The 19,809-nt window shown below is 27.3% G+C and overlaps 2 protein-coding genes across 11 annotated transcripts in view; one reads left to right on the top strand and one right to left on the bottom strand.

Annotated features, from left to right (window-relative positions):
- mtTFB1 (mitochondrial transcription factor B1) overlaps window positions 1-5,370 on the top strand; it is a 79,290-nt gene extending 73,920 nt beyond the window's left edge. For all 7 annotated transcript variants that reach the window (XM_087164214.1, XM_087164208.1, XM_087164201.1 and 4 more), the window contains 2 exons: window positions 3,198-3,351; window positions 5,114-5,370. In XM_087164214.1, the coding sequence (XP_087020340.1) occupies window positions 3,198-3,351; window positions 5,114-5,351 (392 nt within the window). In that variant the 3' untranslated portion in view covers window positions 5,352-5,370. The remainder of the gene's footprint in view (window positions 1-3,197; window positions 3,352-5,113) is intronic.
- Window positions 5,371-5,567: 197 nt separating this feature from the next.
- On the bottom strand, window positions 5,568-19,771 carry LOC107455971 (uncharacterized protein C8orf76). Of its 4 annotated transcripts, none has more exons than XM_043042997.3 (8): window positions 19,464-19,771; window positions 14,800-15,042; window positions 14,184-14,268; window positions 12,549-12,906; window positions 10,009-10,075; window positions 8,420-8,479; window positions 7,447-7,537; window positions 5,568-5,780 (listed from the first exon to the last, which is right to left on the bottom strand). In XM_043042997.3, the coding sequence occupies exons 1-8, from the start codon at window positions 19,563-19,565 to the stop codon at window positions 5,767-5,769; spliced, it is 1,020 nt and encodes a 339-aa protein (XP_042898931.1). In that variant the 5' UTR covers window positions 19,566-19,771; the 3' UTR covers window positions 5,568-5,766. The 4 variants fall into 4 exon arrangements, with proteins under 4 accessions (XP_042898931.1, XP_071035892.2, XP_071035895.2 ...); XM_071179791.2 differs by having other exon boundaries at window positions 19,383-19,722; XM_071179794.2 differs by lacking the exon at window positions 19,464-19,771 and adding an exon at window positions 19,064-19,204.
- Window positions 19,772-19,809: the final 38 nt, after the last annotated feature.

The raw sequence follows: 19,809 nt of genomic DNA, 5'->3' as shown, positions 1-19,809 counted from the left end.
AATGTGATTTTCTTGTACCGTTTCTCTTCATTGTGCAAATTAAAGTGCCTTTTCTTCAGAATAATTACTTGAATTTTTTTTTCTAAGAAAGCTATGTTATATTATTATAAACAATATCTAAAAACTCCCCCCTCTTCTCTGTATATACGATTATAAAAGCCATTATGATATGAATTGGTGCTTGACAGGGTTGGCTGGTTTTTGACATGTGACAGTTTAAACCATGGTTTAAACCGTCACGTCAAAAACCTCACTGTCAAAAATGTCGAAAACCTATATTCATAAGTGAAATTTAATTAATACATAAAATTTATATATTTTTTATAAAGGATAGTGTTTCTAAATATGTTCTAGAAAAAATAAATTTAAAATTTTGAAAAAACACTTATATTTTGAATAGTAACCAAAATCTTGTACTTTTGAAAGCTCACATCTTTTGTAATATTATGTATTCATTTTCATGTGTTATTGAAAATCTGCAGTGATATTATTAAGAAATTTATTTATAACCAAATTTAGTGTATAGTATAGATTATACTAAAAACTAGAAATTTTTAAAGATAAACATTAGCAGTTTTGCACATTAGACATCTTTTAAAGAAAAATCTTTTTAACATAAGACAATACAAATTTAAGTGCTTTCTGTTAAATACACAGAGTAGTTAGTGTCGATTTACAGTATATTCAGCCTATTCATTTACTATGCTGAAAATTTAGTTTATCCAAATACTTGTGAATTTCATTTTGCTGAATACTATATCCATAGTTTTGTTGAATATCTAAATATTCAGCTGTTGAATAATTACTTCTTGCTTTCAAGATATGCATTATTTGTATTCTTAATACAAGTGGGGGAAAAAATTAAGAGGTAAAAATTGTTTTAAAATGATAAGTGTAATAATTATAAATAAATATAATAAACAATATGAATTATATTTATCATTATTCACAAATATAACTACTTTTAAATCCAAATTATCAATCTGGATAATAAAGATATTCGGTATAACATTAAAAATTTTTTTCATACACTTGTATCAAGTTTGTATTTATACAACATAACTTGTAAGTTCCTTATAAATATTAGTTATATGTTCCTTATATGTCAAAAATGCATAGTAATAAACTTTTAATTTTCTTAAGTATCAAAAAAATTTTTTTTTTTTCAAAATATAAATATTTAAAAAAATTTTGTGCAAAATTTTTCTGCACATGCATTTGAATATAAATTTCTGAGATTTTAAATCTGTTATTTTACCTTAATTTTAATTAAAAAATATTGTAAAACCTGCTGATTACCTATAGTATAATTAAATTTCAATATAATGCATGGCAACTGTTGGTAGTTTTGAAGTTTACAAATTTTTTTGGCAAACTTTAGTTTTTGACGGTTTAAACCAGTATTATACCCTTGTCATGTCAAAAACCACTTTTTGACGTCAAAAACCCAACCCTGGTGCTTGAAATCTTATCCAGTTTTAGCCTTTACATACATCTTCTATAATTGAATAATTATGAAATTACCACCAAAGGAATAAAAAAATTTTGAATCGATTAAAAAACTCCCTAAATTAATTAATCAATTTCACAACAAACTATCACTTTTCAAATTTTAAAATGGAAATTATTAAGAAGAAATTTTAAAAAATGTTAATGAAAAGAAAAATAAATAAACAGAGGAAATGAAAGGATAAATATTCCATATTGAGAATTTTTAGTCACAATAAAAAGGAATCGGCTAACCTTGTAAGCGAATGATAGGGAGGAACACTTTTGTTTCATAATGCTTGAATGAAAAGGGACTTGTGGTAAATGCCTTTTAGGGTACTTTTTTTGGAAAATTTGTAATTTTTTTTAAAATATGAGTAATTTCAGAAAATATTGAAAATTGCCATTCACAATGGGGGTGCTTGAACTACCTAATCCTTTACCTACGTCCCTGTTGAGAGAGTTGTCACCCTTATCATTCTGGATGGTGTTTTACTTTATTATTGACAACTGGTAACACAAAAAATGACAACTGTTACTTCCTCTGAACGATACAAATGTATTGTTTTGAACTGACCTGAATAGAAAATGCTCCAGACTATAAAAATTTTTGTGCTATTTTACTAGTGATCACAGCTTCCCGTTAGAGAAGCTTCAGTGGTTACACAATACATTGAAGACAGCTTACAAAAACTCTTTGAAGACTGAGACACTGGATGATTTGCTCACCCCTGCTTTAAGTTATGCATAGTAAATGTATTCAAAAAAATTTTCCTTAAAAATAAAATAAAAATTTTGAGAACTCTCAATGGAGTATTGAAATACATTTTTAAAGTAAATCAAAATTATTTTTTTAAACAAAGGACTAATGAATTTTAAAATAAAATATTTAATCACAAGGATTTTATTATGCAAAAGTTAATGATTTTTAAATACAGATATATGATAAAATAATAATCAAAAAGCTGTAATTTTATTTCACATTTTTGAATATTACAATTTATTGTATATGCTATTCATGAAATTCGAACAAAGAATTGTACGACGGTAATTTGTTTAGAAGTACTTCTATTGTGTTTCATATAATGAGAAATTATGGCTATTGTAGGAAATAATGCAGTAATAAATTAAAGGTATAGCAGAACTTTAAAATTTTTACTGCACAGGATTTTGGAGTTGTGGGTAATTTAAGCTATTCAACTCCAACCCCAGACATTTTATGTGTTAAAAGAAAGTCCAAGTCTTAGGAAAATAATGGGAAAAAATTTATAATTTATTAAAGTGAAGATTACTTGCATTAAATAATTGTGTATAGCTTTCATTCAAATGAATATGACTTATAGAGATTATTTTTTAAATATCTCTTGGACATATGATTATTTAAAATGTATAAATACAGATAAATAATAAAGTTGTCAAGTTATAAACACAACTATATTTTCAAAAAATTATGTACTGATTCTTGCTAATGAAATATTTGTAATTAAAATTTTAATTAGGAAATAATTTTCATTGAATTAATTCCAAAGCCAATACTGCAATTGAATTTAATGTATCATCCTGTTCTTGAACAAGCCCTAAATTGTATTATATTATGTATATATTAGGGTAAAAAAATGCTATAAAATGAACATTCCATTCGGTTATACCCATAGGGTGATCTTTATATGAATAAAATAAAACAGCTAATGGTGTGCTTATTTTTGTAGGTCGAGCTTTTTTTCCGAAACCTGAAGTGGATGTTTCAGTTGTAAGGTTTACACCACGCATTCGTCCTCTAATCAGTCAGCCATTTGAGATTGTTAATAAAGTTATTTCAACAATCTTTCAGCATCGACAAAAGTTCAGCCTGTATGGAATCAAGTAAGTGCTTATTTATTGGTTATTATATTAATAATTAAAGCCTGGACTACCAATTTTTTCAAGCTCAACACATATTATTTCAAACTAAACTGTTTTTTTTTTTCTTCAAATAAATTCTATGTATATAAAGAACGGAAGAAATTATAAATAAACAAAAGTATGAAATACTTCACATCAAAATAAAGCTTCCATTATAATTTACCTTGGACCACAACAGCGTAGTGGTTAAGGCACTGAACACTATCTTGTCTAGGAAGTAAAGGTGCCCTTTGTCTAATGCACTGTTGGCCTGGAAATTATAGAGCCTTAACCTACATGACCCATTTGACTAACTGGTTGTTAGTTTTTTTTTGTTATTGGTATATCTACTGTAAAAGTAACTGAACTGGAATAAACTTGCTTTCTTATGACTTAAAACATTTTTGCAAAAAATATGTATTTTATTGTTTCATAATGCTGTAACTAATACATTTTCTTAATAGTCAAATAATAATTAAATGAGAGATAAAATGTGTAAACAACAGTTTTGTTGTGCAGTAACCTTAACCCAACTCACTGAAAGGAAGTCGTAGGGTGAAATCTGAATTTATCAAAAATTACTTAATTTTCCTTATTTTTATTCTGTTATGTATATATATCTCTTCAATTCGAAAAACAATTCTAAACATATTTATTTTTTTACCTTTTCTTTCTTAAAAAATCAAATATATAGGATATTATAGATTTAAGACTAATTCATCAAACTGCTTTAAACAAAATTTCTTAAGAGTTATTGTTTTTATTTTATCTTAATAAACTCATTTTCCTTGAAACAGCTATAAAGAGATAAAATATTAATTTTTTTACTAACTAAGCACATTAGCTTTCAATCTATTAGCATTATAAGTACATTAAATTAAAACATTTTCAATAAAAAAAGTTATATTATGAGTTAGTAATATATTCATCGAAGTTTCAGAACCACATCCTATTCCGCCTCACTAAAATGTCGAATCGGCCCCACTACATCCCTCATAATCAAATCAATATTTTATGTTATAAAAATGATCAAAACTCTAATTAGTAATTATAAGTTTGTTATTCTATGCAAATTTGTACGTGTGTGGATAGTCTTAGTAGGTATGTTACTAGGAAGCATTGCAGAAATTTTAAAAGTTAGAAGTATTGGGTGAGTGAAGTAAAAACATCTTAATACATTCACTTACAACAGAGCAGTGAGGTGATCTCCCTAGACAGTATATTTGAAATTGTTTTTTTTTTATAGATTAATGAGAAAGTCTATGAAACTGTCAAGCTACTTCAGATTTATTTAAATTTTTGTTGACACATTATGGTATTTTAATTATTGACAATTTCGATAGTCACTAGCCTGGTGTTATCATTTTTAAACAGAAATATCTTAAATTCCATCAATGGTAATGTTATAATTCTATGAAAAAAAATTAATCAAGCAATTGACTTTTTAGAGTACTTAGTTCTAGTCAACTTCTATCTTGTTTTTTTTTTTCTAAATGTAAGTGCTTACCCACAGGTTTAAAAAAGAAAGAAAAAAAAGGGGGGGGGCTTTTGTGACAAGATATTGACAAGTCACATTTCCATACCCGTTTAACTGTTGTTTAGTAGTGCATATCCAATTAAGAATTTCATTGAATAGCAATATGTTCATGAAAATTTATTTGTGCATTTAACCCAAACCACTCTAATTTTGACTTATTTTATTGTCCTAACATATTCATATTCCAATGAGTTATTTAATTTTTAGAAATCTCTTTCCAAAAGAAAATCCCGAACTGGTAGAAGAAATAGTGCAAAGAACAAAAATAAACCCCGAAAAGAAATCTTTTGAGTTGGAAATGGAAGACTATAAAGCTTTATGTGACGTCTACAGTGAAATGTGTAACAGACATAACAATCTTTTTAATTATATGTATCAAATACACCAAAAAGATGAATATCCTCTAGATGCAGATTGTACAGATGAATTGCCTACCAATAAATAGTTTTTATATTTTTGCTTTACATTATAGACATACTTTTTTTAGATTCAAAAAATCTAAAAAAATATCACTTTATTATAAATTTTTTATTAAAATAAGCTGACCATTAAAAGTAAATTTTAATTATATTAATTTATATAAAAAGTATTAGGATATTTCTGTCATTATTTGAAATCAATTCAAACATGTGTCTGTTTCTTGAAATGATATAAATCTTAATTGTATAAAAAAGTAGTTTATTTTAAAGTATGATTCATTACTTTTCAATATATACTAAATATATATACAAACAAATATGAATTGAAACTAGATACTCAACAAGTATCATAAAAAAAAAATTTATTTACAAAAGTGAAGTCAACACGAGATCATTATGGACCACATCTCACATACAAGTATAGGAACGTGATAAGATCATTTATTCTAAAGTACCTAAAATAAGAAAATATTTAAAATGAAAGTTACCTTTTTTTAAAAATAATAATAGGAATGATCATATTTTGAACAAAACAAAATGTATGCCTTACAAAAAATTTTCAGTTATTTTTTGGAAAAATAATTTGAGTAAAATATTAGTTATAGAAAAAATTCTTGATATCAGAATGAACTTATACTGAGACAAAAATGGGCACACATCTTAAGTTAAACAATGCATTGTAAAAGTATTTTTTTATTAATTATTTTAAATGAATTAGTAGCCACAGAAAAATATCTTAGTAACTTATCCAATCAAGATTCATTTTAAAAGGTTTGACAGATAAGCAAAATAATTGGGCCTGCATTAAAAATTTTACATTATAAATACTAAGGGAAGAAACTAAATTTTACGGTAGTACAGTTTAGTTTTTTCTGCCGACATAAAAAAAAACTGTTTGCAATATTTTATAAATAATTTAATTAAATGTAATTCTTGAAATTGGCTATATTTTTTAAGTAAAGCCTGGAAATCGTATAGTACAGTAAAATTGAAAACTTAAATAGCATTTGAGTAATTCCTAATTCATATTATTATGTAATAGAATATTCAGTTTTCAGATTCTTATAATGAAATTGATACACATAAAATGTCTGAGAACTAAGCAATTTTTATAGTTATTTTCTTTTCATTAAATAGCAGAGATTAAATTTTTTTGTTGTTAATCATTGCTTTTAATAATTTTAAAAACTTGTTTAAGTATACACTATAAGTAACAAATTTGATAAATTTTGTAAAGAGGTACTTAAGAAAAAAATTCTGTCATTTATAGAGTGAAAAATACTTAATAAAGGAATAATATAAATTCTGCAACATTGATATACTTAAAAATTATCAAAGAACGCCATTAATTTAACAATATATATTTGCAGATCCTTTTAAACAAGTTGCTTTTGGGGAGAAAAACAATGTTTAAATTAATTAAAAACACTTATATCTTTTTTTTTTAATATAAAATTTTATCTCCATTGAAAGTTACTTCAAAAATTTAAAATTGCATAATATCTGACTTTTCAACTTATATCAGATTCATGATGCTACACAGAAAAAAATTTGGTGAGGCATAAAAAGCTTAGATAATGAAATGGAGTAAAATTTTAAATTAATTACGTAACTTTACTTATTTCAATAAATTAAAAAATATCTACCGTGTCATTTGCTGCTAAAAAAGTTAAAATTTTATACTTTTAAAACTTTTTGGATAGTTTCTATCATATTGAAAAATGTATGAAAAAAAATTAAAAGTGTTGTAACTACAATCATATGATTAAGTATCTATTTATTACTGCTATCAACAGTATAATATTTTGGTGATACAAAAACTGAAATAACAGGAACACGAAGAAAGTATCTGATCAGTTTAGTTTAAAAAAATTCCTGCATGCATAAAATTCCAAATAAAATAAATATAAGAATTTACACAAAACTTGACAGGAGTCCAGATACACCAATTTTTTGTGTGTTCTGGACTCCTATCAAGTTTGTATAAATTTTTAAAAGTTACATTCAATATATTTAAACTTTTAAATGGTTTTTTTTTTAAAAATATTAAACTGTTTATTTAAATAGTTTTGAGTGGAAAACTTTGAATGAAAAACTCAGCAATTGTGTATAAGTACTCACCAGTGCCATTTTGTTTAACTGCAAAAGTATTCTGAGAATCTAAAGTACTGTCACAAACTTCAGTTAATGCAAAGAAATCTGTACCTAACATCTAAAAAAAAAATTTAAATCATAAAATGACCAGCTGAAAAAACTACTGAAACAGGTCACTTAATTACATCACATGCATAATGTTACATTTCTGTTTGAGAATTTTGATTTTTTTCAGAGTACCCCACTTTTTACTCAAAATAAAAATTCAAGGACAAAATAAATGAAACTATAAAATATTTAAGTTCATAATTAAAGAACATAGCTCAGAAATATTACTTCCATAAATATCCATATCCACTATTTTCTTTTCTTATTTAAGATTTTGAGAACTTAAAAAACAGCTTGAAAAAAAATTTATCTGAATATGTATACATATATATATAAGAGCTACCATATGATGCACATATTCTTTTTTAAATTTATTTTTTTACTACCAAATCCTATGATTTTATTTATTTTTAACTCCATTTTTATTGCCGAAAAGGTGTCTACTTGTCCTGCGAATATTTGATTTCAAAACACTGAAAACAATAAGCACATGAAGTATGGATGCCTTAAAAAAATCTATGATGAGAAAATTTATTCTTTCATTTCAATTTAATTAACAACTTAAAATGATTTTCAACTAAAAAGGACTGTAAAAAATCTAAGATAAAAAATAGGTCTAACAACAAAACAGTTGAAAGATATAGATTATACTAGTAATTAATTTTACAAGACAGAAGATGAATTCATTAACTCATATTTTTCTTGTATTTCCATTAAAAGAGAATAACTAAAGATTCAATTAGTCTGTGAAAGCTATCGTTTTTTTACTAAAGTGGTACAAATTGTCAGATGAAATGCATAATAAACTTTGAAATAAATACTTTTGTTCAATAGCTAAGTCTGGAACACTACTACTAAACTATTATTGTGAAAAAAGTGAAAGTTAACTTACTTTTGACGCAATATCAATAAATGATTGGTCAACCTCCATGTATCTTAAGCAATTATCAATCTAAAATAAAAGTATAAATAAAAACATTAAAAGACAAGAATAAACAAAATTTATTTATATACACTGAATATTTCAATAATCCTGCAACTTAGGCACATTTGTTAAAAAAAAGTGTCTGTGCAGCAGTCTTTCTATTTATGAGTGGATGAATTCAGTTATGGGGGACTAATTTCAGGAAAAATCTCTAACATATTTAACCCTGCATACATTACAGGTTATTAAAAGACTTATCAATATCAATGTAGCAATAGATATTGAGTGAAAAACTATTAACCAGGTTATAGGAAAAACATTTTGCATGCTCTTTTGTTAAAAAAAAAATAATTTATTCATCATCAACATGTTACAATAGTTTGGGATTTTTACAATAGTTAAAAGTTCTTTCACATTCTACCTTAGACGTTCGAAGAGAATGAATCTATACATCTATAAAGTGTAGAGACCTCTTCTAATTAAAATGCAATAGTGAGCCTTGTTCATCATTACATTGTTGTCAACGTCATTAGAAAAAACTTTTGAGACAAACTGTCTTTGCTTTGATCAAATTGAGTAATTAAAAATTATAAATCTAAGGTCCTCGGTTAATATCTACCTATATATAATATAATTAATTTCTGTGGGTTATGCTGCTTCAAAACATAAATTTTTAAATGTCAATATAAAAAAAAAAATCAACTGACAATATGTTTTTACTTTTCAAAATAAAACCATTTCAGTGTATGCTTACTTGCAATAAACATCACATTTAAAATTGTTAGCGACAACTATTAATTCAATATATACAGTGTGCAAAATACATGGAATTATCTTTGGATAAACAAATGTTATAATTGTGCTCAAAAATGTTTTAATTTTCTTACAAGTTCTCGAGATAAAGTGAAATAAGCAAAAAGTAAAATTAACATTAAGGGATCCAAGCTTTGGAGCGCTCTCCTTGCCTAAGTATTGGAACCATATTTCCCAGATTGCAGCGACCCCCTATATTTTGGGGGTCAAAATCCAAATCCATTAAAAAAAAAAGAAGAAAAAAAAGGTATGTTTATTCAGAGAAAGAACACTTTTGTGTTTTTGTGTCTCATTTCATAACTTAATAAAATATTGTTTGCACTTGTTAATTACAATATTTGAAGTCACTCCCTTGAGCCATTTAGATTTAGCCCAACAATGTGAAGATCAGATCAAAAGTTAATCAGGGTGGTTCGTTTCTCTTTGGCGCACTGTACGCCTAAAAAATTCTATGCCTGCATCTTTTCTTAACTTTCAGACAGCCACGAACTGTAATAGATCTCCTAAAATATTCACCATGCTTCCATGAAATGCAATAAGCTGGTTCACCTTAATTCTATTATGCTAAATTGAAATATAAATTAAGTTCAAGCAATGAAAAAAGCATAAATGTCATATATCAACACAAAATTAATTTAGTGTTTAGAGACTGAAGAAAGCACTTCATTATGGTACTGAAAGGTGGTATGTTGTCACAATTGATAAAAATATTTATACATACATATTTTAAAACTACTACCTACCTTTTCTTTAATTGCCACATCTTTCTCACCACCTAGAAGATTCAGTCCTCCAGAATCTATTAATGTTCTGTAAATATATAAAATTTGAAATGAATAAGAGGCATTCCTGTTAATAATATGCAAATTTATAATTCAGACTTAATTGGCAACAAGAATAATTCACTAGAAACTAAGAAAAACATATAGCAAACTAAAACCAATTTCCTGCCGACGCTTTGTTGTGATTTAAAAAGTATTTTTGGAAGAAAAAAAAACCCATAGCGAATTAGCGATCAAGCTAAATTTGTAACATTTACTGTGATTACCACTTTAGTTTAAGAAAATATTGCAAAAGCTTAATTTCAGATCAAAACATAACTATTTATATTATTAATATACTTTGCTGAACGTCATTATTATCTTTGTTTCGTAGGAAAAAAACTTTAAAAACAGGAAAAAAATTACAAATTTTAATTTTTTTTAAAAGAAAAATACACGAGTAAGCTGTTAATGTAATAAGTAAATGCAAATGATAGTCAGTGTAAGTTGAATAATAGAAAAGCTTAGTAAAATTAATTAGAGACTTTAACCAACAGCACTGCAAAAATTATAACCAAGTTCATTGATCTCAGCTATAAATTATTATCTGTCATTTGCTATCAAAAATGAAAAGGGAAATTGAGCATCAATGAATAGATAGCTAAACTGATAAATTGTCATGATATAATTTAATCAATGAGTCAGAAAACAGGTGACCTTGATAATAAATCTAATGCAGATTACCTGTTTTGAAACTCATCCACTTAATTTAATAAATTTCTCAGTGCTTTAATAAACCATTTTAATTCAATCAGAAATATAAATTAGGGACTGAGTTCTAGCATATGTTTGCTGGAATAAAGGTAAATTTTGCAAACTCAAAGAGACAACTGGTTATTCTATCCTAATAGGTATATTTAAACATTTCTGTTAATAAATTTACTTTGAGTATTCTGAAATCATTTTACAGCTGTTTCTAATACTATATAATTAATATTATGATACATAGTTGACATTGTTGCATGCATATTAAACACAATGACAATGTACACAAGAAAGCACAAATATGCCCAGAATGTTGCAAAGATAATTTTAAACACATTACAAAATAAGTTAAAAATTATCTTTGCAACATGCTGGGCATATTTGTTCACAAAGTACATGCCCAAACATACCTATTAATATCACATTAGGATGTTGTATATAGGATCTTTGATCACAGTTAAAATTATTTCTGTCCATGACATGACACTAACCAATATCATTAACCAACCATTAATGAAAATATATGAAAGTACCTATCATTACTATATCCAAAGAAAAAAAATCATAATAATAATATTAACAAAAATATGTCTACAATACTATTATTTTGAATATAAAATTGAAGTAAAAAATATTAACTAAGATGTATTTCAAGGGGGGTGTTCATAATTTTCTGAAACTACTCAAAGAAATACGAGTATGTAATAAAGCACTATTATTTCCCTTAATTTAGACAGCTAGACAATTTTGACTTTTTATTTAGACAACATTGTTTAGTTAAATTTTGTTTTAATTTTTCAAGTTTAAGAACATAATGTAATATCCTCTCGCATGTAATATCTTCTGAAAAAAGTCCAATGTCATATGGGTGGGAAGTAACACTTTGAGGGCCACTTTCACATTTATCAGATCAAATATATATATATATTTGCACAGAAATATCCTCTATGCTGCTATCTCAAAGTTTCGAGCTGGAATGAATAACTTCAACGAGCACAGTATCTCCAATGGTATTGTTGCTGATTTCTTCACTAGTCGAAATAGTGGTGACGACGGGCTCGGCGGTTGAATGAACTTTTTGTTAAGACAAAACAAAACAGATTTAGCGACGAACTCCGGAAGACAAACGGTAGAGATAACACTTAGTCTGACTAACTAACTCCACTGTACTCCGTTCCCGCTTTTATATAATTTTTCACCGCATCTCCAAAATTCTCGAATTGTCTCAAGGACGACAGAACGTCTAGGATTCCAGAATCATCGCGTAAAGACCTCGCGAATGGCAGCCAGTCCCGAAAACTGCCGCGACTGGCAGGACAGTAAGGAACCAGTCCGTCACAGTATCACGTGAATTTGGTTTCAAAAGTACAACCCTATTATAGTAAATGTTTCTTCAGTATTCTGAGAAATACCGTGAGAAAAAAAAAGTAGGCATAACGCAAATAAAAATATATAGTCTTAAAAAATAATAGCCCGCATAATTTCTACTAAAATGTTTATTTTTGCCATTTTGTCTGAGCTCAGTGGGGTAGTTTAAACCCCTCCCTTGCATACGCCACTGATGTGCACTCCCTTATTTTTTAAAAATGTTATAAGTAATTTTCTTATGCACACTAATTAAAGTATTTTGTTTAATCAAAAATAATCATGACTCGGGGAATTAAAGAGAATGAAGCATTTCTGATCGAATATATAAAGGCTGACTCAGCCTGGGTAATATAATTTTCAAGTCCTGAAATAAAGAATAATTTACTTACTTAGTACGTATAAGGCACGATGATACAATTTGTATCCCTAATGAACAAAAATCACATTTAACTGTGTCATCTTCTAAAATAGCAGGACTTGAGTTTTCATCAAGCTGTTTATTTGGAGAAGAATTGGCACTTTCTGAAGTCGAGACTAATTTAGGTAGGTGTGTGGAAGGCAGCTTGTATTGTTTTGAATTGAAGGCACAACACATTTCAGACTCACTCTCTTCATCTTCTGCCCTTGTTAATGAAAACCCAGGCAAGTTTATTTTAAAAAGTCCAGCATAACAGAGACCAAGCCTCAGCCAATACTCAGGACACACCTTGTGTGCATGCATACAAGAATGTAGAGCCTCAAGTTCTTCTGCAATTAAAAGAATTATTTAAAACCCTTACATGAATAATAAGCAATATAAACACACAGAAATGAAATAATATACTAATAAAAAACAAACTATATATTGTCACTTAGAATACTTAATACAAATAAAGCTAAAAAAAAAAGGGACATGTCACAAGCTCAATTTTGTGCTTTATTCAAACATTAAGCTTATTTTAAATTTCTCTAATATTATGAAAATTATAATTTTTGATTGTTAATCTATCAACTTATAAAAATTGCTTTCAAAATTTAAATCTTTGAAGCTTTGGTGACAAATTATTATTAAAAATTTCTACCTTATTTGGTTATTATACTACAATTTTTGTAATATAAATAATTTAGCAATGGTACGAATTTAGAGTTTCGAAGCAAATCACCAATAGGAAGATTAATATACTAAGTATTTTTCTTTCCATCTATAGCTCTACAGTCTGTTGCAGGTCCAGGCTGAATCCAAAAGTTTAGAATTATACTTCTTGTTATGCTAATTTATCCACTAGTTCTGTTCTATGTAAAAAAAAATTGTAATCCAAGATAGAAAAATTTTACATAAATATCCTAAGGACTGGATTTTTGTTCTTTTTAACTCAGCTGTGTTCAAATTGATTAAAAGAAAGGAATTTTCAGAGGGGGCAGAGCTTTAACAATATTTTTAGTTATGGAGAAAGCACACAAATGATATGCGTTAAAAATGTGGGTAATTTTCTTTTTTAATTGGAATTTAAAACAGAAGTAGTTTTTTTTTTCCTTTCTCAAAATTTAGAATAATTGGCATCTGGTTTGAAAAAGATAGGAAAAAAAAGAAGGTCTGGGCGATAAATGACCGTCCACGCTTCAAGACTGTCCGCATTGTGCAGAGGGTACATAATGGTTTATCCATTAAAGATTCACGGGGAATTCAAAATATGCTCATAATGAGATGCAGTGTTTTGTAGGAGTGTCTGTAAAGTGAGGTTTCACAGTACAACTATACAATTTTATAATTACTGACTTATTTAAGAAGCTTCTTAGAGGTGAATATGAAACTATTTCAAGGGAAAAAATGCTTATTATGGTTATGAAACAGAATTTGAGATTGAGTTGTTGCAATAAGTTTTCCATGATTGATTTTTAAAAACGACTGAACATTGAAATGAGCAACATATGACATCCATAACACATTCCTTTTTTATTCTGATCGATTCTGAGATCCATGAGTATATATATACATGACAACAATCAATGAATGATATCACATCAATCTAACTTCAAATATTTACCTTTGTATTTACCCAATTTATGACACACTGAAGCAAGTAAATTCATTGAAATAACTTTTTGATCTTCATTTATAGAAGATTCATCCTGCAATCAATAAAAAATGAATTATATTTAAAAACAAGAAAATGAGTTTTACTATATAATCAACACATTTTAATAGATATTTAGTAAATAGCGTAACCATAACAGTTGCTAAGCTAGAAAAAAAATTTGAATTTGATCATGAATTTAGTAGAAAACAAAATTGTAATAAAAAAATACAGTAATAGGATTTCAGTATGAACTATGGTTTATTTATTATTCAAATTATTTTGGTGAGGTTAAATAGATTGCCATAAATTATTAATTCTCTATTGAACTTGATGAACTATAGGGTCTTCCCGAAGCTGCACCACAGACAACTTAAACCTATGTATTACAAAAAATAAAGTGAATTATATTTAATTTAGCTTTTTAAGAAAAATGAGATTTGTAGACCTTTAAAAAAAAAATACCAATTACATTAGTTTTCAACTCTACTGCAATGCTAATTTTTTTTTTTTAAATTTTAACAGCTAATAAGTAAATTCTTAAAAATAATAAGTAAAAAAAATGGCAGCAAGAAATTTTTTGTACCAGTTTTAAGCTCCATTCTAAAGCTTTTTCAGGATCACCCAGCTTCAAAAATGATCTAGCTAGATTTTCTAAAAACTCTCTTTTCCAAGTATTGTTACTTGAAGGAACCAATTCTAAACATTTTCCATATGCCTCAGCTGCTTTCGCATAGTTTTTGCTGCGATAATGGAAGCTAGCTCTTTGTTTCAGGGTCACCAGGACCTCCTGAGAACTTTCCTCTCCTAGTACAGACTCCATGAACCACTAAAGCGAAAACAATATATTAATAATTTTGCAATAGAAATATTAACTTTCATAAAACAAAACAGTCAGAAACAATATTTTAATTCACAATTTAACTAATCTAAATTAATCATTGTAAAACAGTGCATAATTATTAAAATATAAAATAAAAACAATACCCTCATAGATCAGAACAATTTAAACAAAAATAAGTAGACTGACACAATTATTTAATGTAACAACAAATTAGATAAGACGAGAGTTCTTTTTCTTAATTAAAATGATAAAAGAGTTGAGTGGAAATGATTGAAATGCACTACTATAAATCTTTCACAAGACTTAGAGATAAATTTAGCGAAGGGATATTTCCTTCCTGATTATTTTTTTAGCACATCCAAGATAACAAACAATGTCTTGAACTTTCTCTAGATAAAATTAATTTTATTAATAGAAAATTGGGTTACTCAACTCCTTCAAAGTTAAGATATTTCCTTCCCAAAAGAGTATTATTATTTATCAATGTTGTGCTGTAACACTTTTTTTGGTAATGAAAAATAAAAAAAAAAGTGTCATATTAAAATCTATTTAAAAAAAATAAAAATAGATAATTCAGTTATATTTTTAAGAAAAAATAATAAAAATCAAATATTTCACACACTCAGTGGCATCTTTAGAACATTTGTTTGAAAGGGATTTTAAATTTGATAGATTTAATATCCATAAATTCAAACAGCAAACTATTTTTAAACATGATTTTTAAGAACATCAATAAAATATTGAGTAGAAGAGAGGGGACAAGCATGGGAAATATTTATAAATTTGCTAAAAAAAAAGTCTATTAAACATCATTTGGAATTTATCTAGCATTTATTTATTTTTTTAAATTAATATTTGAATGTTTATCTCAATTTTGGAGTTTATTGATACACAATTCACCTAACATTATTTATAGAAATTATATTTATGGAAATTTTTTTAATCAGCTTCACCTTTTTCTAAATGAACTCTTCCTATAATAGAATAATTGGACATTTTTTTACCTTCATCTAGCAGTTATTAATAAATGATTTACTGCAGCTATTCGACACATCAAAATTGATATAATAATTGCAACGAAGATTGGGATATTGTTTTTAATGCTGCAAGAGAGAACATTAGTGTGGATAATTTTAGGTAATGGTTTCAACTCCCAAATCACTCTTTACTGAGCAACTGCTTATTTGGAAATTTGTGATATATTCTGATTAATTTAGTTTTGGAGTTAATTCTGGCATCATGTTAGATGAAACTGCATTTTCCTCCTGATAGCAAAACCAATTTTCCTATTATTAGATACAATATATGTATACCAGCAACTTTAGAGAAATAAAATAACGAAGATTTTACTAACGACATTTTTTAGGCTACAGTGTTTTCATCGCAGAAAAAAAAATGGGTGAGAATTTCTCACTCTTCCTCAAAAACAGAGTGAGATTTCAAAAAGTTAAGTAAGATTTAAAAAAAAAAAAAAAAAAAAAAAAAAAAAAAAAAAAAAAAAACCACACACACCAAGAAACTTGGAAAAAATACATTCTAATTTTTAAAGCATTGAATATTTTTGCTGCACATCATATGGAAAATGTTCTACATCTACTTTTTCATCAGCTATTCTCATTAGGTTGCTCAAATGCGTATTTGTTTCGTTTTGATCGTTTCTACCCACATTTGTTTCATTTTCATTTGTCCATTTCGGAGTAGAAGCTATTGCCTTTACAAGGTATTTGTCCATCTTACATTAATGCTCAAAAAATTTGAACGTTTTGCATGAAGAAACCTTACTTACGGTAAACACGTGGTTGCAGAGAAATGCGTTCTATTCTTCTTAAAGGTTCTGAACAATACTGGTAAATAGGGAAGGTAGATAATGGGGCAGATGTTGAAAATAATGAAAGATCCAGGAAGGAAAGTGAAACGGATTTTATTCTAAATGGCGTAATTCGAAACTTTTTCCAAAATGCGAGAAATTCGCGAATTTTGAAATTGGCTTATAGAATGAGCGAATTTCTCGCGGTAATAATTTTTTAATGCGAGAAAAGAAAAAAATACGCGAGATTCTCGCGTTCTCGCTCTATAGTGAAAACACTGGGCTACAAGTAAAGTTTTGATACATCATGCATAATCATGTAACTCAAAATCAGAAATAATATAAGCACTTACATTTAGTAATATAACAAATATGTATATAAAAATCTTAATCTAAAGAAGATATTTTTAAACCATTATTTATAATTACCTAAACTACAAACATGGCAATAGCACTGTTGAGGAATAAGAGAAGTATTTTTTTACCATTAGCTGATATTTTATTGCCGAAATTCCTTTTTTTTTAAAAAAATTTCTTCTGTTCTACAAATACGGAGAAATTTGAATTATATAATTTGAGAATATACGGGTAAACAGTAGATAGTTGTAAAAGACAGGAGTCTTTGTTAAAAAACAGGAGACTTGGTATAAATGCAAATGATAAATAATCTCCTACATTTGTTTATTTGCGAAACTGCCAAGGAGTTAAGAAAATCTGTTAAACTTTTAATGAGATTTTGAACTCCTAAAACAAAAAATAATTTTCCTAGCAAACTAATATGTTCTTCCAGTTTTGAGGTCAAATTCTTCAAACAGACCAAAACACATTGGTGCAGTCAAGGCTCTTCTACTACTATGCCAATTGTTAGCAAATGTGCAATTGGGTGTTGACGGACGAAACAAGAATATACAAGAATTTGTAGTTATATGGTCACCAAAATAATTATAAAATTAAGGTTAAGTGAAAAAAAATTCTTTTTTATTGAATGATATTAATACTTATTTAATATTTCATCAATCATAAAACCAAAAGTTTATATCAAGCATAAACAAACATGACTAACCGCACATTGCCTAATAGAAGTGTGAGCAATAAAATAATAATAAAAAAGTCACACACTTTTACTAAAAAATTTACCTTGTTAAATTAAGTAAGAGTGTCATTACCCGCTATATACTTGCCTTGTATAAGACTGCTGATATTTAAGTTTAAGTGCCACTATCCAATCTACTATGCACTGATGACAATCTAAGGGAAAGTGCAATTGCCTAGTATATATTTACTCAGTCTACCGTGCACTGATGTTTTTTTAAGGTTAAGTTCCACTTTCTAGCTGCTCAGTGAAAAAGTTGGATTTTTAAGCATAGATAGCAGCAGAACTTACAATTAAGCGTTTCAAACAATAGATCTGATATATTTATTGCTTATGTATGACAAAGCATGAGTAGTGATGCTAATCTCCAGTAAGTGATTAGCATCAGTCAGACCAAACATCTAGAATTTAACAGTTTTTGGTTGCTAAGGTGAGAAAAGAAATTTTTATCAGTTTAGTGATAAAATAAGCATCAGTATTTCATATGTTAATAAAGATTGCTTATGCTTTCTAAAGATTAATTTAAAATAATAATTTAATATTGATTAATAATTTTAACCAACAATTCAATAAAAAAATTCTGATAGATCACACTCCGATATAGAGATAAAATATAACATTGGTAACTCAAGCAGCATATGCAAATTTACGAAGCAACCTCAAAGGAAATTAGTCTATTCCATACTAAACCACATGTTTGCACAACCCTTTCTGCATAACAGGTCATAAAAACTTGAAAATATTATGTAGCCTGGAATAGTATCATTGCACTGCCACTGATATAAAGAAATATCATTATCTCATCCTGATTTATTTAACATTAAATTCATAGACTAATTAAAAAACTGGATATTTTTAGAATTGATTCACAAAATAGATAATTAGAAAAAAAATGAATAATTCATTAGTTTTAAAATTTTTTCAATAACCATTTTTTTATCGCAATTCATAACAGCTGTATATATGAAAGGATAAACTTGTACCACTGTACATTTGCAGAAATTTGCATGGCACTAAGCATTGACTGCTAATGAAATAAAGACTGCAGTTTAAGGAAACTCTAAAACATAGAAATCTAATGCAATTATTTAAAATAAATTTTTTACCACAAGTTCAGATCCCCTTCAAAGTCTCTTTGAACTTAGAATACTTATCACTATTGGAATGAACAGATAACCTGCATATTTTATTAGACAGCATATTTTCAATAATTACTTAAGTATTAAGTTGTAAAGAGCAATTGTTAAAACATTAACTACAACAATAACTTTGCCACATGCAATTACAATAAATTTTTGTCAGACGTCTTAAATTTGCTTATTAATCAAATAAAATCCCAATGTTATCTTTAACGATCGGAAAATTTACATATGAGGAAGAAGTGCAATAAATTTCTATAACAGCATTTTTTCCTTGTTTACATACCGAGTAATTCAGAAATTTAAGCATTTACGATTCCAAAAAGACAGCCTAAAAGAAGGAGAAAAAATTGTAATAAAATCTTACGTATGGTTTATAAACTTTAGCCACATAACTTTTGGATTTCTCTATTTTACGCTGAATTGGCTCCTCAAAAAAATCGTCTTCAAACTGAGAGCCGATTTCCATGAGAGAGATATGGGAGCATCACTGATTAGAGTAAAGATAAAATCATCCATAAAAAATTTTCATCTGCAAATTCATACGTTAGTTGTGAACCAAGTCAATGACACGTTTTTTCTGATATGCGAAAGACTAAAAAAAATGTTTTCGTTATTTTAAGAACGGGTCGACGCGATCATTAACCGTTATCACTAAAAATATCGGTATCTGTTACTGAAAAATATAACGGGTACTTGGAGGAACACAGGAA

Source organism: Parasteatoda tepidariorum, chromosome 1 (genome assembly GCF_982258835.1).
Source record: "Parasteatoda tepidariorum strain Cologne lab strain chromosome 1, Ptep-v5.0, whole genome shotgun sequence".
In the NCBI taxonomy this organism is placed as follows: Eukaryota; Metazoa; Arthropoda; class Arachnida; order Araneae; family Theridiidae; genus Parasteatoda; species Parasteatoda tepidariorum.
Note: the sequence above shows the minus strand (reverse complement) of the source record. Positions and strands in the feature narration are given on the sequence as shown.

Bases quoted from the DNA above. Each gene is read 5' to 3' on its own strand.
- LOC107455971 (XM_043042997.3), bottom strand. From the start codon at position 19,565: ATGGAAATCGGCTCTCAGTTTGAAGACGATTTTTTTGAGGAGCCAATT. The intron at 14,269-14,799 runs GTACAAAAAATT...TATTGATTGCAG, and splicing joins TAGAATGGAGCTTAAAACTG to GATGAATCTTCTATAAATGA. The intron at 10,076-12,548 runs GTAAGTAAATTA...ATATATTTACAG, and splicing joins TCGTGCCTTATACGTACTAA to AACATTAATAGATTCTGGAG.